Here is an 18,724-nt window from a genome sequence, read left to right as displayed (position 1 = left end):
TGAGGTCAGTCAGTCTGTTTTTTTTACTGACTGGTCCAGGCATAGCGCCAACGTAATTGTGCACCACAGGTCATTATTGCACCCAAGTTTGCTTAGACTGAATACTGAGGGACTGGCCCCATGTGGTCACTTTTAAGACGGTCCCTAACTTGTGATGCAAACATCCCACGTAAAACCAACTTTACATCTGTTTTTCACCAAACAAAGACTGATAGGAGAAATACTGACCTTTATGTAACAGGTACAGAAAGATTTTTGGAATGAATTGATACTAAGTGCAACAATATTAGTGGTTATGAAGACAAAAAGTATATATAACATTACTGATAATGTTATTAACTGCTCCACAGCGACACATCTCAGCCCCTAATGTAAAGATGTGTCTGCAATCAACATTCCAAGTCATCCCAAAAGCCGTCAGTGGTGTAGAGTCAGGGCTATGTGCAGGCCACTAGACTTTATTCACACCAAACTTGTTAAACCATGTCTAATGAATTGGTTTTGTGCACAGCAACAGAGAAGAGGGCCTTTCAGACACACACTAAGAATTATAAATATAGTTCGGGTTATTAGTGGCTTTACAGTGGGAGTGTTGTGTGATAAGTAAAAAAGAAAAAAAAAGAAAAACTGGCACAAGGAGGAGAAGTGTGAATAAAAAAAACCTGCACTCTTTATCACTGATATTAAACAAATGATTTAGCGCTGTTCATCTTTGAGCTTAGAGTCTGAATAATTCATGTTGAAATGAAACAAATAACACAGTAATTAAATATTACTAGAGCTTTTCTTGATTTAAGCCATCATTTATGTTTATCCAATTGAATAGAAAATACATGGAAGGTAATTTTAATAATGAGCCAAAAAGAGAAGAAATAAAAAGGCAGACAAAAATCTAGCAGAAATGTAAAAGCTGTTTAGGATTTCCAGTGGGTGAGAAAATGAGATTGTACACACTGCTTGTTCAGCTCCAGCACTGTATCAGTATGATACTGTAGAGGTAATGTGACAGAATGATCTATATATGAACCTAAACTGTATAGACGTTCATGTCACAGATATTGCACTGTGGCAATTAATCACAGGGTTGCACAAACTGGTATTTGCTTTATAGTGATTCCTTAGGCCATCCAATGAAAATGAGCCATGTCATATTTAATATGAATAAAAATGTGTTCATTCATGATAAATTTTTGATACATTGATATTGGGTTTGATTGTTTGGCATTGCTTGATTTTTATTATTTTTTATTCTTATTACATGCTGTAAAGTAGTTGTGGGCACAAGTCCCTGAGTACCTGCAAATAACAGCAACAACCCAGTGTACTATTATTGCATTTTTTTGTTTCAGGTATAGAAATGAACAGGCGGACAGACAATGTGTGCATCTGTATACTCACCGAGCACTTTATTAGGAACACCTATCTGCTATGTACATTTATTACTTATTTTATATTTGTGGGTATACAATTACTGACTGTAGCTCATCTGTACACTTCCTGTGTATGCTTTGTTCCCTCCTGTACCCTGGTCATTAATCTAAATAAATGTTTAATTTATTCATTTTAATTATTTATTAATTAATTTATCAATAAATTTATGTATTATGTGTATTATCTATTTATTCATTTATTTAATTTATTGATTTATGAATTAATGGATGAATTAATAAATTTATTAATTTGTTAATTTATTAATTTAATTTTAATAATAAAGTATCTATCTGTCTGTCTGTTTATCTATCTATCTATCCATCCATCCATCTAAAGGCACCCCCAATGAGCAGATGATCTTTGGGTGGTAGATCATTGCTGTTCTGTGTATGTACGAGTGCAGCAGGTGCAGCAGTGTTGTTGGGAGTTGGCTCTTTATTATGAACACATGCCCTGTTAGTTCTGGTTGTAGGTGGACAGTTAAGGACACAATGTGATCCTGATCACAGGATGCTATGGGGAACGTTATGATTGATGAATTGATGAAGAGAAACACAGGCTTCTGTCAGTACTTGTATATCCACATCGTTTGTCTGTATTTGTAGGTGAAGCTTATTAAATATTGAATAAACGTAGGTATCAGTTAGGTGTTTCTAATAAAGTGCTCAGTGATTGTATATGTGTGTAAATTTGTGTGGCTAGGCAGTCTCTTTCATGCTGTCAGTCTCTCTTCTCATGATATGTTTTTTTTTCTACTAATTAAAAGAGAACTGAAATAAACCTACTGCTCATTAGGGTAGCTATGATGTACAGAAGTCTATGCTTAGGCACACATCTGCACACACACATTTAAATAAAGACAAAGATTGCATGTGTAAGTGTACATGTGAGAGATACTAGCTGCCTACTCCAGTTCATTAAGAATACATTTTTTTTTAATGACATTGCTGTAATAAAGTCATCTTACTGTCAAACTGTCACACGTAGCTTTTACACCCCCATCATCACAGAAGATGGTTATGCCCTGTTGATAATTACAATGTTCTTCTAATGGAGTGAGCACTTAATTACATCTTTAAATAGAATCCATTAAAGATCCACTTGTCTTGTTTCCATCTTTTTCTATTTGCTTTGGGTTTGTAGACCATCTCACAATCAGTTTTCACCTTCATTTCTGTTAAATGACAATGTTTAATGGTATTTGAGCTTTATTTTCTTATCCTCTGATCAAGACTGACTTTGATAGAATGTACAGCTTGATCAAATTATTATTCATCTCAGTGTTTAGTCCATTTCACGTGTGCTTTTGTTGTGCCCACAACTAGAGGAATCGTGCTCAGTAGTGTCTCACAGGGGTGTAGATTGGCATCTCTAGAGTCTTTTTAAAGAACAAAGAACATGGGTAAACAGAATCCTACACAGAATGCCAACAACCGACACCTTTTCAGTCTTTCTGTAATGTTTTTACCCAAATGTTTTCAGGCCATTTTCTTTAGTCTTTAGTCATCTCACTCCATCATGTCTGTGTAGCTGCCTGGTCAGCTGATAGCTAGACTTTAGTCATATAATAGAACAATGATGATGAACAAAAATGAGTTTGGCTGTGTCACACATTTTATGCCACCGTACCAAACAGTATGTCAGATTAGTGCATGACTAATATTGTTCCATTTTGGGTCTTTTGTCCATTAAATAAGCTTACTGCAAATAATCAATTACATTATATTAGCTGCCTAGCTAGCTAACTACCAATTAGCCAATCTTGCCCTGGTCAAAGGTAAATATTAGTGAGTTTTTAGTATCTGACTTTGAATTTACATTATAGTATTCAAAGCTAATTATTTTGTAGTATCCAAATGTGGTAAACAATTTCCTCCATAACTCGTATGTTACAATTTATAAACTAGCTTTCATTTGGAAATGAAAATAAGCAGAATTTCAGTATTTAAGAATCTAATAAAAAAGCTGTTATTTTGTCTGTGATATATGTCAAAATAATCTATGTGCTATCTATCATCACAATTCTATGTAGGTTACGTCTACACAAGGTCAGCATATTGGTGCAGCAGGTATCACACTACAATTGGCTCCTGGGGAAATGGGTATGATCCCTGTTTTTGGTCACTGTCTGTGAAGCATTTGCTGTGTTCTTCCAGTGTCTGCTTGAGTTTCCTCTGGGCACATTTTCCAAACTCCCAAAAACTTGACAATGGCTTGATTGGTAACATCAAGATGTCCAAAGATAAAAAGGACTAAGCAGTCGTGTGATGCCTTTTTTCTCCAGGCTTTCTGGGTGGGTTTGTAAGATTATGATGTAAATATTAGTACATAATCAACTCAACTAAGTAATGGATGTAATAAGTGACATCAGTTCTTATTTCAAAATGTTATGTCTCCCTAAGTTCTCTTTTTTCTTCAGATGTCAGTTGAAACAAATTTGATTAAAATACCATTGACTGCGTTGGTGGTATAGTGGTGAGCATAGCTGCCTTCCAAGCAGTTGACCCAGGTTCAATTCCTGGCCAACGCATACCCTTTTATAGGGGACAGTGGTAGCCTAGTGCATAGAGCTTTGGGCTATCAATTAAAAGTTCAAATCCCGGCTCTGCCATGTAGCCACTGTTGGGTCCTTGAGCAAGGCCCATAACCTTCTCGGCTCCAGGGGCGCCATACAATGGCCGAAGAAATAGATATGCAAAGAAAGTATTTTGTTGTACTGTACATCTGTATATGTATATATGGCAAACAATGGCATTCTGTTCTATTCTAAAATAAGGTTTTGTAGTTCAAGGATACCTCAAATAGCCGTGACTATTTTGTCAGAGCATGTTTGTATCCCTTTTGTATAATTTTTAAAGCCTTAGCATTTGCTGACTAGCAAGCACATAAAGTGGGTTGTAAACATGTTTGTTACTGACAGAAGAATGCTTTTGGAAGCAGAAGGTTGAAGTGCACAGTACAATGCTTTACAGCAATGTCTGGATGGATCATAAGATCATTTGAGGTGAAAATTAACATATTTTAACCAACACTTGCTGCCTATGTTTTTGTGTTAAAAAGAATGAAGAAGAAATAAAAAAAGCAGTGAGAGAAGAGAGTGAGGGAAGCGTGAGGAAAAAAAAGAATCTGCTGCAGTATATTCCCTTTTCCCCTCTCTTGGAACACTGCAGTCATGTACACACCAGTCTACCCTTTGCTGATGGTCGTGCTTATTTCCCCTGTGAGTCTTTACGCATTGACTGCTCCAGAAAAGCACAAGGATACTTTCTATATTGTGCTCAGAAGACTGGGTCTGCTTATTGCACCTAATAATAATTTCAATTATGTGTCATTAAGTCCACACTATAGGCTATTTTCATACAGTCGTCATTCACACTGCATGCAAATTAAACAATATTTAAGACCATTCGTTTTTTTTTCTCTGTAATGCTGCTTTCTTTTCTGAATTAATTATTTAAAGACATTTTTCAAGCATTGAGAAAGGCCAGACAGGCTCTTAATTTTTGTTATTTGTTAGGTAATTTATCATTCATAACAGTATAGAGTTCATGTTACTATACTGTTACAAGTATAGTGTGAATTAAAAACGTACGATTGTATAATGAGATTTGACCTGTCCTCACCTACATCGTAAAAGCATTGTTTGTCAATGTTTCTCTCAGGATTTATTGAGCTCATTGCTACTGTGGCTGTATGTAATTATGGTTGCAAAGGTCATAAATCATCTCAGATTTAGTGCATATTTAACATCAATCAGTCAACAGTCACTTTACACGTCTCAGTTAAGAGCTAATGTGCCCCGGTGGGAATTGAGAAATCTCCCTGTTGGTCTTATACAGATATCTTTATTTCCTTTGTTGTCTAGAAACACCAAAGTGTAATTAAGTCTTATTTTATTGTGTTTGTCCTTCTTTATCTAAGCATCAGTACATCTGACAGGCAGATTTAATCAGAATGCATGTACACACAATCTGAATCTGACAATTATGCATTTTTCACGTCTTACAGACAAAATGAATACATGAACCCAGTTATCTGAATATGACTGATTCGATGGCATACAACTGCACAAAAATAAAAAGAGTTCTGGGGTTTGCACTTGAGTGCTTTTCATACTAACGACTGGTCTCTAGAGGGTTGTATAAACAGAATCACATTAACAGATTAAAAGCTTTCTTTTTCTATTTTAAAAGGCATTTTACTACAGAAAACATTTACTCAGACAAGCAATAATTAAATACTCATGTTTATTAATTGCAAGCCTTGTTTAGATTATGGAAATTACTTGCTTGCAATTAATGCTTGCAAGGATGTCCAGACTTTTTTTTTTACTAGAGCTTTTAGGGCATGGCTTTCAGTTTAAAAGGTTATTTTTTCCTTCCTTCTTAAAACAAGCACCTGCCTTTAAATCCTAAAAATATTTGATAAAAATGTGAACTGATCAATCAGATTAATGCATGAAATATGATAGCACTCCAGTAAGCAGGTTGGACTACTTTAGTACCAACCAAAGTTACAGATTCTATCAGGAGCGAACGACTTAAAATGGTCTTTTAGAGTTTGAGACCATTCGATGCCTTATGCAGAACTGACCCTGATCTCTGGGTGAGGGATGGCATTACTGTCTTTACTGTAACATCTGTCTCTGAGTAATCTTTAAAGTCCTTAAGAGATTGTATGGATATAGGGAGTTAGTGCCTTCCTCATGTATAGTGATCTAGTCAGTGATGTACTGTATAAACTATGGTGAAAAATGGCCTAGGTTGAAGAAAGCACATGAACCCCTCACTGTCTCAGATGCTAGAATTTTGTAGCATTTTGTAGATGGGAACTGGAAATTTGGCAAAAGCAATATATATTGTGTAAAGGTGAGCTTTTTACAATGCAAGAGCTAACTGATCAGAAATGTCTGTAATCATGTATTACTAAACCAGTCTTAAATTTGGATGTAGAACACCAGAAATTACATGAAAAGGCAATCATACTGTATTTCTAGTAATATAATAGCAATGTTAGCAATGTACAGAAATGCCACAGTTTACCAAGCTTGTGGTGCAAAGGCAGCTGTCAGTATAAAGACCCCGTCTCATATTCTGCTCTGCCAACCATGGAACTCTAATGAAAGCCACTATGGCTCAGCCAATGAAACAGATGAAAAACAATAAAACAAAGGAAAACAACAATCGACACTTCCATTTGGACCTCACTGGAATTGTATTTATTTATGCAGTGAGAAAAACATTTACCAACATGTTCAGCTCTTTTCAAGCTCATAGGGGTTTGTGTAGCGTGGTAATTGAGTGTTGATATAATTACATCGAACATAGAGAAGAGACTTGTGGGAAGTGACATCTTTGTTGCTAACAACAGTCGCTGCATGAGATATACTGTAACATGAGCATGAAAAAAGAACGGATTTAAAGGGGTAATTATATGATTGTGTGGACTGGAATTCTAAAAGGCTTTTTCAGACATCTTAGTACACCATGCACATCATCAGTTCTCTCCCAGGTTGCCTGTATAGTCTGCCTGTATTAATTAGGCATCTAATAAGACTCACAAATCATTAAAGTTAACTTTTAAAAGTAGGGTTTTAAAGTCTGAATAATTGTTGAAATGTTTTCAATATTAATTCATTCCAACATCTGGAAATAGAATAAGAGGGAGAAATTCTGCCACCTTTTGGCTGCTTTAAAGAATCAAGTGGTCCAACAAAATCCTGACCAATCAAGACAAAGGTACTTTGCGTGTTTGTTATGTTACCTTTCAGTTCAGCCCCTCAATCTGCTCTAGTATTCTGGTATTCTAGCCAACCTAGTGTAGTTTTTGGACATCTGACTTTGAAATGACGGTCCGACAAGCTACTGTAGTTTAAATAACTGAAGAAGTTAATGCTGTTAACGTTCTGATAGAAAGGTGTCAGAATACACAGTGCATCACAGTTTGTTGCATATGGGGCTGCATAGCCGCAGACCAGTTAGGGTGCCCATGCTGACCCCTGTCCACCACCGAAAGCACCAACAATGGGCATGTGAGCATCAGAACTATGAGATGTTTTGAGCATCAGAACTAGTAAGATGTTTTGGGCAATGTTCTGCTGGGAAACCTAGGGTCCTGCCATCCTCGTGAATGTTACTTTGACACGTACCACCTACCTAAGCATTGCGGCAGACCATGTACACCCTTTCATGTAAACAGTATTCCCTGATGGCTGTGGCCTCTTTCAGCAGGATAATGCGCCCTGCCACAAAGCAAAAATGGTTCAGGAATGGTTTGAGGAGCACAACAACGAGTTTGAGGTGTTGACTTGGCCTCCAAATTTCCCAGATCTCAATCCAATCAAGCATCTGTGGGATGTGCTGGACAAACAAGTCTGATCCATGGAGGCCCCACCTCACAACTTACAAGAGTTAAAGGATCTGCTGCTAACATCTTGGTGGCAGATACTACAGCACACCTTCAGAGGTCTAGTGAAGTCCATGCCTTGACGGGTCAGGGCTGTTTTGGCACCAAAGGGGGGACCAACACAATATTAGTAAGGTGGTTATAATAGCCCTTTGGAACCAATTAAATTCGTAAGTCAAGGGGCACTGTACATTAGTGGAGCCATAAAGTAAAAGAAGGTGGAATAAATTGCATAGATCCAGAGTCGAATTTTGGGGAAGGTGACTTTAGTTGAAAGTGTATAACCCTGTTGGTGGGTAGAGTGAATTTCTCCTAGAGCCTGTGTGTTCAACCAGCACAGTCACGTCCTTCCACAAATCCTGCCACATGTTCATGTCTTTAGCTATTTAAACTATCTGCACCAGATGGCCTCTATAGCGGTTTGTCTTGTTACTTTGTACTTTGATGGAACAAAAGTAGCACATAAATAAAGTGCATCTGATTCAGACACTGTTGCTGCTGTTCCAGGCCATTGGGCGCCACAGAGCAAAAGAAAGAGAGAGAGACTTCTTTGTCCTGCAGCAGGGTGCCTGGTATAGACTGGGTCCAAATGACCTAATTTTACTCTCTCTCTCCTTTCTCTCTCTCTTTCTCTTTGTAACAAGTTCAAATGAAAAACTGTGCACCATTCTGATCTGTGGGCTTTTAGGCACACTCGTTGCTCTGACCTCCCCCTCCTCTATGGCCGACTTCATCCGCCTCCATTTTTTTACACCTTCAGACGCACAGCATGAAACTTGGCCAAAAAGCAATATGTGTCCTACTATTACTAAAAAGTGAGAGAAGAAGGGAGGAGAAATGTTGGGAAAAAGAGAAAGTGATGGATTAAGGAAGTGATAAATTATCGTCCCAAACTGAATACGGAGGGCCACCCTTGGCGGCGTATACTCAGTGGTGAGATATTACTGGAATGTCAATTTGCGAGGATGTGGGCCGATAGTACGGGGGGTGTTTTTCATGGCAGAGTAGTGAAAGCGTGCGCGTGCCTTGAAAGGTTGACAGACAGGAAGTCTATTTGATTAAATTGCAGCACATACAGCATGATTGGCACGATGTCTGGCGTGGTGGAAAATATTGTGGCGCGTGGATACACACCCTTGCAGAGGCATATGCACCCTGCCACAAGATTCGGGCCTGCTGCTGGCATAGCCGTAGTGCCAAAAGCTATTAGTCCCTGTCACACAGGCACAAAGCGTTCTAGAACTAATGCTTTATATGTCCGCCTTGCTTTTACACATTCAGTACACTTCTCCATACGGTCTCATTTTCTCTAAGATAGGTTGGTTGACCTGTGACATCGAAGGTGATGAGACTTTGTAACTGTCAGGAACAGTGAAAGGATCCATGGCAAGTGTTTGAACTAAATCTGAGTCTTTATTATGTAGGCGGGATGCTAGTTTTGAAAGCAGGTGCACATATAGAGAGAGCTTTTTTTAGCGAATAGGCAGAACTTCGGCTGTTTCTAGTGATTCATTGCCTATAGGAGGAAAAGGACACATCTGCAGGAAGTCAGCAGTCACTGTGTTTAATGTAGCCGAGTTGAGGTGAGATCTGGGTGCTTTAAATGAGCCCCATTAGTCTGGCCTGGAAGTTCTATGGCTGTGCGGAGGCTCGGCTGACAGCAGAACATTTCTAAAGGTCAGACAGCTGCCAGGATAGGACATGCATACATAGTCTCACACATCGATATGCTACATTAAATATTTCTTCCCTCTTTTTGCTCTCATCTCCTTTATTCATTTCCTTGCTTATTTCACTCTTTGCTGCTACTATATAAATTTGAGTAGAATTGAGTGCAGTCTGTTCTATTGATCCAACCAATCACTTATAAAACGCCATTTCGACGAGCGATGCTCGGACGCTCCATTTGCTTAATGAAGGACCTTGTGTTTGACAAATGGATTCTCGCCCCATTCCGTGTTTGGACCTGCTTCCTCACACTTACCGGTTGTTCCTGCATTGATTATATCTCTGCAGGGTTGGTCTGCCATGGCACAGTAATAGGACAAACCATTCTAGCTTGACCAGGATCATCCCCATGCTTTTGAAAGTGATAGACACTAAAGCATCAGTGTTCATTGTGGTTATGATGAACACAATATAAGGTATCATTGAATTTTAATCTGCAGACTAAGCCTGGGAGTTTGGCGAAGATACAAATGGCTGTGTTTGTGATTTATGACAGGCTCTGCTTGCTTCTAGTCACAATCTGGCATCACATATCCATGGTGTTTAGTACACTGTCACTAGCAATACATCTAAATATTGGTGCATGGTGTTAAACGATCTAACAGTGGTATCTACTAGTCGATCCATAGCAACAATGTGCTCAAATGAAAGAAGTTAATCCAGAATATCTTGACCTGTGTTTGAAGGGACAAACTAAAGACTAATTCACACCAAACTAATTTCTAATGCATATTTTAGACATATGCTTTATGGAATGGAAATCTATCTATTTTATTGGCCCATATCAAGTCACAATCCAATCAACCCAGTTGTGTTTTTTATGTCTTGTCTATGTTAAGTATGGTGTATGGGTGCAGCAAATAGTATTGGTCTCTTAGCACCAACATCTTGGAGAGTTTTGCACTTTGTCCCCATTTACACAAAGGTTTCCCACCCACCTTATAAAAACATGCAGAAGGTGGATATGTTGTGCTCAGTATTTAATTATCATATAATGCAGATAGTTTACTGTCCCATTCTTATGTATTTTGGAGGAGTTTGGATGGTCAGCAATTAATAGTCACTAAATATATTTGGTTAAGTTCTTACATTCTAGAAGCTGACACTAAATACTATGTTTGGGTACAGAAACTGCTTATTTGGCTACCTCAGGCTGTGTTAACAAGAGGGAGAAATTTGATGTGTCAGATAACATCTAACCAATTAGCACAAGCAGCATGTGTGTTTGGAGTCTGGCTTTAGAGGAAACACAGAAGTAAGAGGCTGAATTTTCTTGTTAAATGTAAATATTCTTTAGCTATCGCATACTTATCCATTAATTGAATAGTGAATAGTGGTATGTAAGGCTGAATTCAGATGACATGTGGCATGATGACATTTGTGCTGGCTGTAAGGCTGAAAGCATTAATATAAGCCTAGCCACATGGTGAAAGAAGCACAAAACGTGTATAATGTAAAGTAGCCTTACATCCCATTGATGATGTGCAAATGACACATTTAGCAAACGATTCAATTCAGGGTTAAGGGCCTGTCTCAAAAAATGGCAACCTGCCAATGGTGGGGCTCGATCCAGTGACTTGCTATTACTAAACCAGTGTCTCAACCATTGGGCTATTGCTTCCCACAAGTACAGTGGTACCTTGAAACTCGACTTCAATTGGTTCTGGGAGTGGCGTCGAGTTTTAACGGTGTTGAGTTTCAAGGTATTTTTCCCATAAGGATGTATGGGAAACCTGTTAATGCGTTCCATGGTCCTGTGTAACTGCATATATTTAAGGCTAATGTAAAATAATGGGGTTGATTTTGACACGTATACATTGAAAATAACACAAATATGATATAAAAACACTAAAACACAACTGAAAACAGTTAAATACAATAAAACCTGCTCTTTACCTTTACTTTTTTATTGTTTCCTTATGCTTCTTAATCATGCAGGTGCTTGATCTTGGAATACAGTATTTTGTTCAGTAAGGGCGCATTCACTTGAGAAGCGGCAAAATCGCTGGATGTGCTGTTGTTTCCTATGGAGTGTGCTGGTGCACAAAGCTTAAAGTGACTTATTGTACTAAAATGAGTGAGAAATTTCATTATAAGCTGTACATTTACATTTTCAGCAGACGCTTTTATCCAAAGCGACTTACACAATGAGCAATTGAGGGTTAAGGGCCTTGCTCAGGGACCCAACAGTGGCGACCTGGTGGTGGCGGGGCTTGAACCGGCAACCTTCTGTTTACTAGTCCAGTACCTTAACCACTGAGCTATCACAGCTGTAATAATTAAGAGAGGTTTAGTGTTCCTATGTTGTTCTTTTAGTACATTAAGTCACGTCAAGTTTAAGGGAAACGTTGAGTTTAATGGTACGAATTTCTCCTAAATTGCTGCAAGTGGTGTGAACTGGAAGTTGGACCATTATGCTCTGTGGATTTTATGTATGTTTCAGGTCTTGTCTTAGTATCTTATTGGACACAACTTTCTTGAACCAATTACACAATATATTTACAAGCATTTAACAGATGCTTTTATCTAAAGCATTCTACAATTATGACTAAATACAGTTTAAGCAGTTGAGGGTCAGGGGCCCAACAGTCGTAACTTGGCTGTGGTGGGGCCTAACTGGACCTAGTTGACTGGCAACTTCTGATTACTAGGTCAGTACCTTTACCACTGGGCTACCACCGCCCTAATATATTTTGTTGCACATGATGTTATCAGAGACTATGAGCTATAACATGATCTTATCAAAGACTAGGCATCAGGTTAGCCATTCTGCAAAATGTGTCATGATTTTGCGTCCATGGCTGGTGTGTCATCGATCATAACTAATATTCCTATCACATTTTATTCCCTATGTATAAACCCCAATGGTTTGGTTTCTAAATCAATCTGAGCAGCAGTGCAATATGAAATCATTACTGCTTTATCAGAGGCTGTAAATCATTCCATTCTGGGTGACAAATGTAACTTTCTCAACCCATTTGTTGTGTCACCTGACATCATGTCATATGAATAATTCTAGCATGGATATTTACAGAAATGTATTTTTAGGATGCTCAGCACATGCACTGCAAAATGTATATAGTCGTTGATTTCATCATGTTCGTGGTCTTATTTTATTGATTATTTAACAATGGAACATGATTTCAGACGGCAAATGTCTTGATGAGAGTACACTTGCACTTATGTGCTAACTAGGGATGTAACAAAGCACCACAAGACAGTTAAAAATCGGTGTACATGTGGGACAATTGGAATCGGTAATTCATGTAAAATGAATCGATATTTACTTTAAACAGCAGAGGGCATTGGCGCCATTCACCTCGCCTGGTTTACGGCACTTGCCGGGTTGCCAGGTATGGGACTTTCCAGCCAAATGTATTTATGTGAGGATACTTTGTTTTGTATTATTTATTTATTTATATAATGTGACAAAGCACCACAAGACAGTTAAAAATCGGTGCACATGTGGGACGATTGGAATCGGTAATTCATGTAAAATGAATCGATATTTACTTTAAACAGCAGAGGGCATTGGCGCCATTCACCTCGCCTGGTTTACGGCACTTGCCGGGTTGCCAGGTATGGGACTTTCCAGCCAAATGTATTTATGTGAGGATACTTTGTTTTGTATTATTTATTTATTTATATAATGTGATATTTGTTTTAAAATTTCAGGGTTTTTTTTACACAAAATGGGAAAGTGCAGCTTTGTTTTGCATAGTTTGTACCTACCTCAGAAATATAAAAGGGCATTCATTTTTTAAATAAATAAAAGATAAGCACAAATACAGTATTTTATTTTTTAAGAGAAATAATAAAAGGAAACTTTGTCATAATTTGTCTTCAGTTTCATCGTATCGTGAACCCAGTATCGTGAATCGTATCGCATCGTGGGTAGTGTATCGTTACATTCCTAGTGCTAACTCTTCAAAGATTATCCCTACCCACAGTGCTCGGCAGGCAAAAAATAACCACACTTGCCTTACTACATTTCACTTTTTTTTATGTGCACTGTTTCCAAACACTTAAGTGATGTCTCTTTCCTTTCTCCCATCTCTCTTCTCCCATTCTATTCCTTTCTCTCCAGCTCCTGACTATCGATGACAACTTCTGTGGTCTGGATATGAATGCTCCACTGGGGGTTTCTGAAATGGTACGCGGAATTCCACTGTTCTCCGAGTCCAATGACAAAATGACCTCAGTTATTGCCTACGTCTACAAGAACCACTCATTGGCCTTTGTGGGAACCAGGGGTGGACAGCTAAAAAAGGTAAGAGCTTGGTTTTCAAGTGGAGAAATCAATTAGTTTTCTTATGGTGTAAGAACCCAGATTGCATGTAATTGTTTGCATTTATTTATTGATTGTAACTTTGCTGAAACCTGGTGCTAAGAAAAAAAACTAAATGACATATTTCTGTTATGTGATTTACAGATTTGGCAGTATAGTTATAAACAGAATAAAAGGATAGGCTGTTATGACAAAAGCAGTGACAGTCTTTCAGAAGTAGAATTGGATACAGAAAATCCCGCCCTGTGATTTTGCAGTAGCATAAAGGCATTGCAGGTTTTCTGTGAGGGAGTGTAGTAAGCTGTCTTCTTTCCCGGCGTTTGCTGACATACCATACTGCATCTTGTATGTGCAAACTAGCATGGCAGCACCACTGCTGGGTTTACTGAAAGAAAGAGAGAGAAAAAAGGAAAAGCTAGCTCCGGGGTGTCCTGTTTATGTGGTGCTAGTCAGAGGTAATTGCATGATGCGGTGCGGTAGCTTTGGGCCTTCTGGCCTGTCCTCTAAAAACCGTGGCTGAGACGAATCTCCAGGCCTGCCAGACACACTGTGTAGGAGAAAACAGCATTAAAAGAGAGACAGCAGAAAATGGGAGAGCAAGAGGCAGCAAGTGGGCTATGAATTCTATCTATATTCTTAAGCGGTTGTACTCCAGGGATTTAGCATTGTAGACCGATAAAGCTTTAGGACAGGATTTGATTTTGATGTGGAACTGTTATTAAGGGTGATTTTTGGTTACATGGATTTGTGAAGGAGATACTGTAAGTCTTCTTCATGCCTAGAAGGTGGCAAGTCACAGTTTGTATTCCTGTTTTGTACAGTATAAATTGTGAAATAAACCCTATTAAATATATTCTATTTTACACTGAGATCTATAGTATTTATTGCCTAGATAGTTGTAGCTCAGTGGTTAAGGTACTGAAGTGGTGAATGGAAGGTCACTGGTTCAAATCCCACCACCTCCAAGTAGTAGTAGTAGTATTTTACCCCATTTGCATTGTATTCAGTCACAATTGTTAAGTTGCTTTGGATAAAAGCCTCTGCTAAACGCTGTTAATATCTCTGGAGTTTTAGTCCCGTTCGATTCTGCCTGCTGTCTACAGCCTATTAATTATCACACTTGTATAGCCTTAAGGTCTACAACAAGTGGGTAAGAAGTTTAAAGCAGGCAGATATAACTTCATTAGGCAGATTTAAGTTTCTGGCACTTGTGTAGCAGTCATAGCAGTAATTATTTGCAAAACATGATAAACAAGAATCAGGAGAAAAAAAATAATACAGACCTATTGTAAGAACTAAATCACAGGCCAGGATACACTCAAATATGACAGCACATGCAGACACACAACACTTTTAGCTAAGATTTAAGTAATGCTGATCAGGAGGAAAGTGCACATGATGTCATCGTTGCTGATGAAACAAAACAAGCCAATAAAAACATGACAAAATGGTCATTAATCAAAAATGTATAAGCTTTCTTAATAGATTTATAGATAACCAGGACTTCACACTCACCATATTTCAGAAAATATTAGCACTAGCATCACTGGCACTTTATAAGATGGTTGAGTATATAAACTCTAGCACCACATGCCTTGTCATTTTGATTATAGTTCTATGAAGGTTCCTGCAGTCAGAATAAAATCTGCCCCCTAGCACTCCTGGTTTCTAAAATATATATTTTGTGTGTTTTTGCCACCTTAACAGTTGGCTAGCGTTCTGTTGGTAAAACCTTATTCAAAACACTAATGATTAGCAGTACAGAGTTGTCTCTATCATGTTTCAGCTAACAGACATTATCAAAAGGTTAAGTAATATCATGACTATTTGTTAGTAATTATGTTTGACTAAAGATGGTAAATTATATGTTCACATATAAATAAGAGTAGCTCTGAGAATAGTTCGGTAGTTGGATGAAACATAAAATGAAGTTATATATCCACAATAACTAGATGCATGGATGGGTGAGAAAAAATAAGCATTAAAGCCAGCAACATTGTACCTACTCTCGAGCTTGGTGGTGGTATTTTGCTGTGGGGATGCTTTGCTGCCAGTGGAAGAGGTGGTACAATGTAAAAACTGGACACCATGATTCTTAAACCTTTGATGCAATTGCACGTCCCAACAGAGCATTGGATTAAACCATACAATCAAAACTGGTTTTAGACTAGCTAAATCAGGCTTAAAATAAGCTTTTGGAATTGCAGTGATTTAATACATTATCTCTGCAGTAGAGAGCTCAAGCTCTTTAGTTTGACTGGGCTTAGACTATCTAAAGTAGCTGGTGGTAAATAGAGCTAACTGAAATATAACTAAATATTAGCTATAATGTATTTATATTTTTGACCCACATAAACATATAAGAGTTCAGTAGTAGATAAATCAATATAAAGCCATATAGAAACATCTATAGATACCATCTATAGTTTCTACTATCTATTTAGCCTGGGCATACATTAGTATGCAGGAAAATTATGTAATAGAGCTAAAAACAGCTTCTAAACTCTTCTGAGACTTTTGAACCCACACGCATGCAGTCTAGGCAGAAGCTGAAAAGAGTCCTGTTCTCTCAGATAGTCACTGTGTACCATGGCTCTGTGGCTGACTCTCAGACCAGATGTGGTTTTGTGACTTTGGAGATTTCTCTCCCTTTTATATGAACCCAGATCTAGTCAAACAGAAGCCGTTCTACATATTTATGAACCTTGTCATCGCTCAGTAGTTAGAAGCATGGCTTGCATACTTCCACTGTATCATGTTACAAGCCCTCTTGGCATGAGGTTTCATTCTTTTAATGATTTGGCCCTAAAATTTGTGATTGCATTGGTGGCATCTGTTCGTTCTCCTCTCTCCAGCTGAGCGAGAGAATCTTTTGAAAAACTCTCTTGCTGCTTAATAAACTGCCCATATGGCCAAAGCTTCAACACATGCCTTTGGCTACAGGCTCCACTGTAAATCGATGAAATTAAACCTATTAATACTGGAGCTGTGTCCAGCCAAGACAGAAAGCAGGGCAGCTTGTTAAGCACCGAGCTCCCTAATAAGGGGGTAGTTCTTTGGGGGGGGGGGGGGGGGGGGTCTTGCTGAACTGGATGCAGAATGCACAGCACACACAGAGGTGATAATGCATGAACTGCTGACCACTCAATACAATAAGCATCAAACCTTGAAGCAATCTCAGTATGGGGGCAACTCAGGGTTTGTGGTGCATGCAAGTCTGTGTAAGCATCTGTGTGCATTTGGCCATTAAGTGTAAGGTGAAGTGGATGTCACTGACCCCTTTTTGAGAGTGAAAGACATGAAGTAAAGCTCAGTTTAAAGTGCGCACTGGGAGAGGTATGAAATTTGGTGAATACACAGGAGATGGCCTTTTTCGGGCAATACCGGAGATTGTTGGTTGTCAAGAGGTGGTGAGCACTTGAAATGGGTCAGTTTGCTTGTGAATGGATGGTGTTTGTTGGGGAGGAAAAGGTCAAAGTCTTCTTTTATCCTGATTACATTTTTCTTTCGATCTGCTTGCTTTTAGACCCACTTTTTTATGTCTGGTTGAATGTTTTTGAAGGTGATTGCTGGCAATTGTTAATTTATTTCTGGGAACTAAACTATCCCATTATTATTACCTGAAACTAATTTGTATCAATATGACCTAGTCAATTCCCCCTAGGGGTTGATTCTAAAACTGATGAATGCTACTGTAGAAGTATACACTGACTAGGCAAAACATTATGACCACTGATAGGTAAAGTAAATAACACTGATTACCTCTTCATCACGGCACCTGTTAGTGGGTGGGATATACTGTATTAGGCAGCAAGTGAACATTTTATCCTCAAAGTTGACCTGTTAGAAGCAGGAAAAATGGGCAAGTGTAAGGATTTGAGCAAAAATGGTTCAGGAATGGTTTGAGGAGCACAACGAGTTTGAGGTGTTGACTTGGCCTCCAAATTCCCAGATCGAATCGAGCATCTGTGGGATGAGGTGGACAAACAAGTCCGATCCATGAAGGCCCCACCTCACAACTTACGGGAGTTAAAGGATCTGCTGCTAACATCTTGGTGCCAGATACCACAGCACACCTTCAGGGGTCTAGTGGAGTTCATGCCTTGACAGATCAGATTAGGGGACCAACACAATATTAGGAAGGTGGCCATAATGTTATGTATATATATATATATATATATATATATATATATATATATATATACTGTATATATATATATACAGTATATATACACACAAATACTTTTGGCCACACAGTATATTTAGTGACCCCTTGTGTCCTATCAGTGCTGACATGGTTATCCTGTGAGAAATGACTACCTTTAATAAAGAAATCATATCATTAATAAATCACATCATACATCTGTAATAATACTTAAATTCTTACATTTATGATAATTTGTGTTTTTTGTGCTTTTAAATTAATTTAAAAAAATTTTCTCTCACTGTGTTGAACTAACTTCAAGGTCAGCTGCTCAACATTTCTACACTTGACACAAATCTTTGTAGTACAAACAGTACATCATGAAGTACTGTTAGAAAACTGCCAGAAAGCATCCACACTCGCTATGTTTCTCCATTCATTCATTGAAGGTTTTCTTTCTTTTTGCGTATAGCATCTTTGCTATTAAGTGTGTGCTTGTGTTTTGCATCATGTTTGCTAAACCCCAGTGTTTCCACAGACTATTTATTCCTCGAACATATCCATAGAGTCTGAGAAACAATGATACATTTGAGACACTTGACGGCGTTTGCATGTCCCGAATGTGTCGTCTTTGGGAAAAACCTATAAAACTTCCCCCTTCCTGCCTAATGAATCTACAGGAGCGTTGCCATAGCAGCCAGGCTGCTCAGTCTTGTGTGTTATGGTAC

At 38.3% G+C, this 18,724-nt stretch overlaps 1 protein-coding gene and 1 non-coding gene across 4 annotated transcripts in view; both read left to right on the top strand.

The window, feature by feature from the left end:
* plxna4 (plexin A4) overlaps positions 1-18,724 on the top strand; it is a 317,539-nt gene that overhangs the window by 35,158 nt on the left and 263,657 nt on the right. For all 3 annotated transcript variants that reach the window (XM_062995348.1, XM_062995355.1, XM_062995360.1), the window contains exon 3: positions 13,652-13,834. In XM_062995348.1, the coding sequence (XP_062851418.1) occupies positions 13,652-13,834 (183 nt within the window). The remainder of the gene's footprint in view (positions 1-13,651; positions 13,835-18,724) is intronic.
* On the top strand, positions 3,890-3,961 carry trnag-ucc (transfer RNA glycine (anticodon UCC)). Its single transcript has one exon. It is a non-coding gene; the product is annotated as a tRNA-Gly (tRNA).

Source organism: Trichomycterus rosablanca, chromosome 1 (assembly GCF_030014385.1).
Source record: "Trichomycterus rosablanca isolate fTriRos1 chromosome 1, fTriRos1.hap1, whole genome shotgun sequence".
Classification (NCBI taxonomy): domain Eukaryota; kingdom Metazoa; phylum Chordata; class Actinopteri; order Siluriformes; family Trichomycteridae; genus Trichomycterus; species Trichomycterus rosablanca.
The sequence above is the reverse complement of the archived record's forward strand: the minus strand, read 5'-3'. Positions and strand labels throughout refer to the sequence as shown.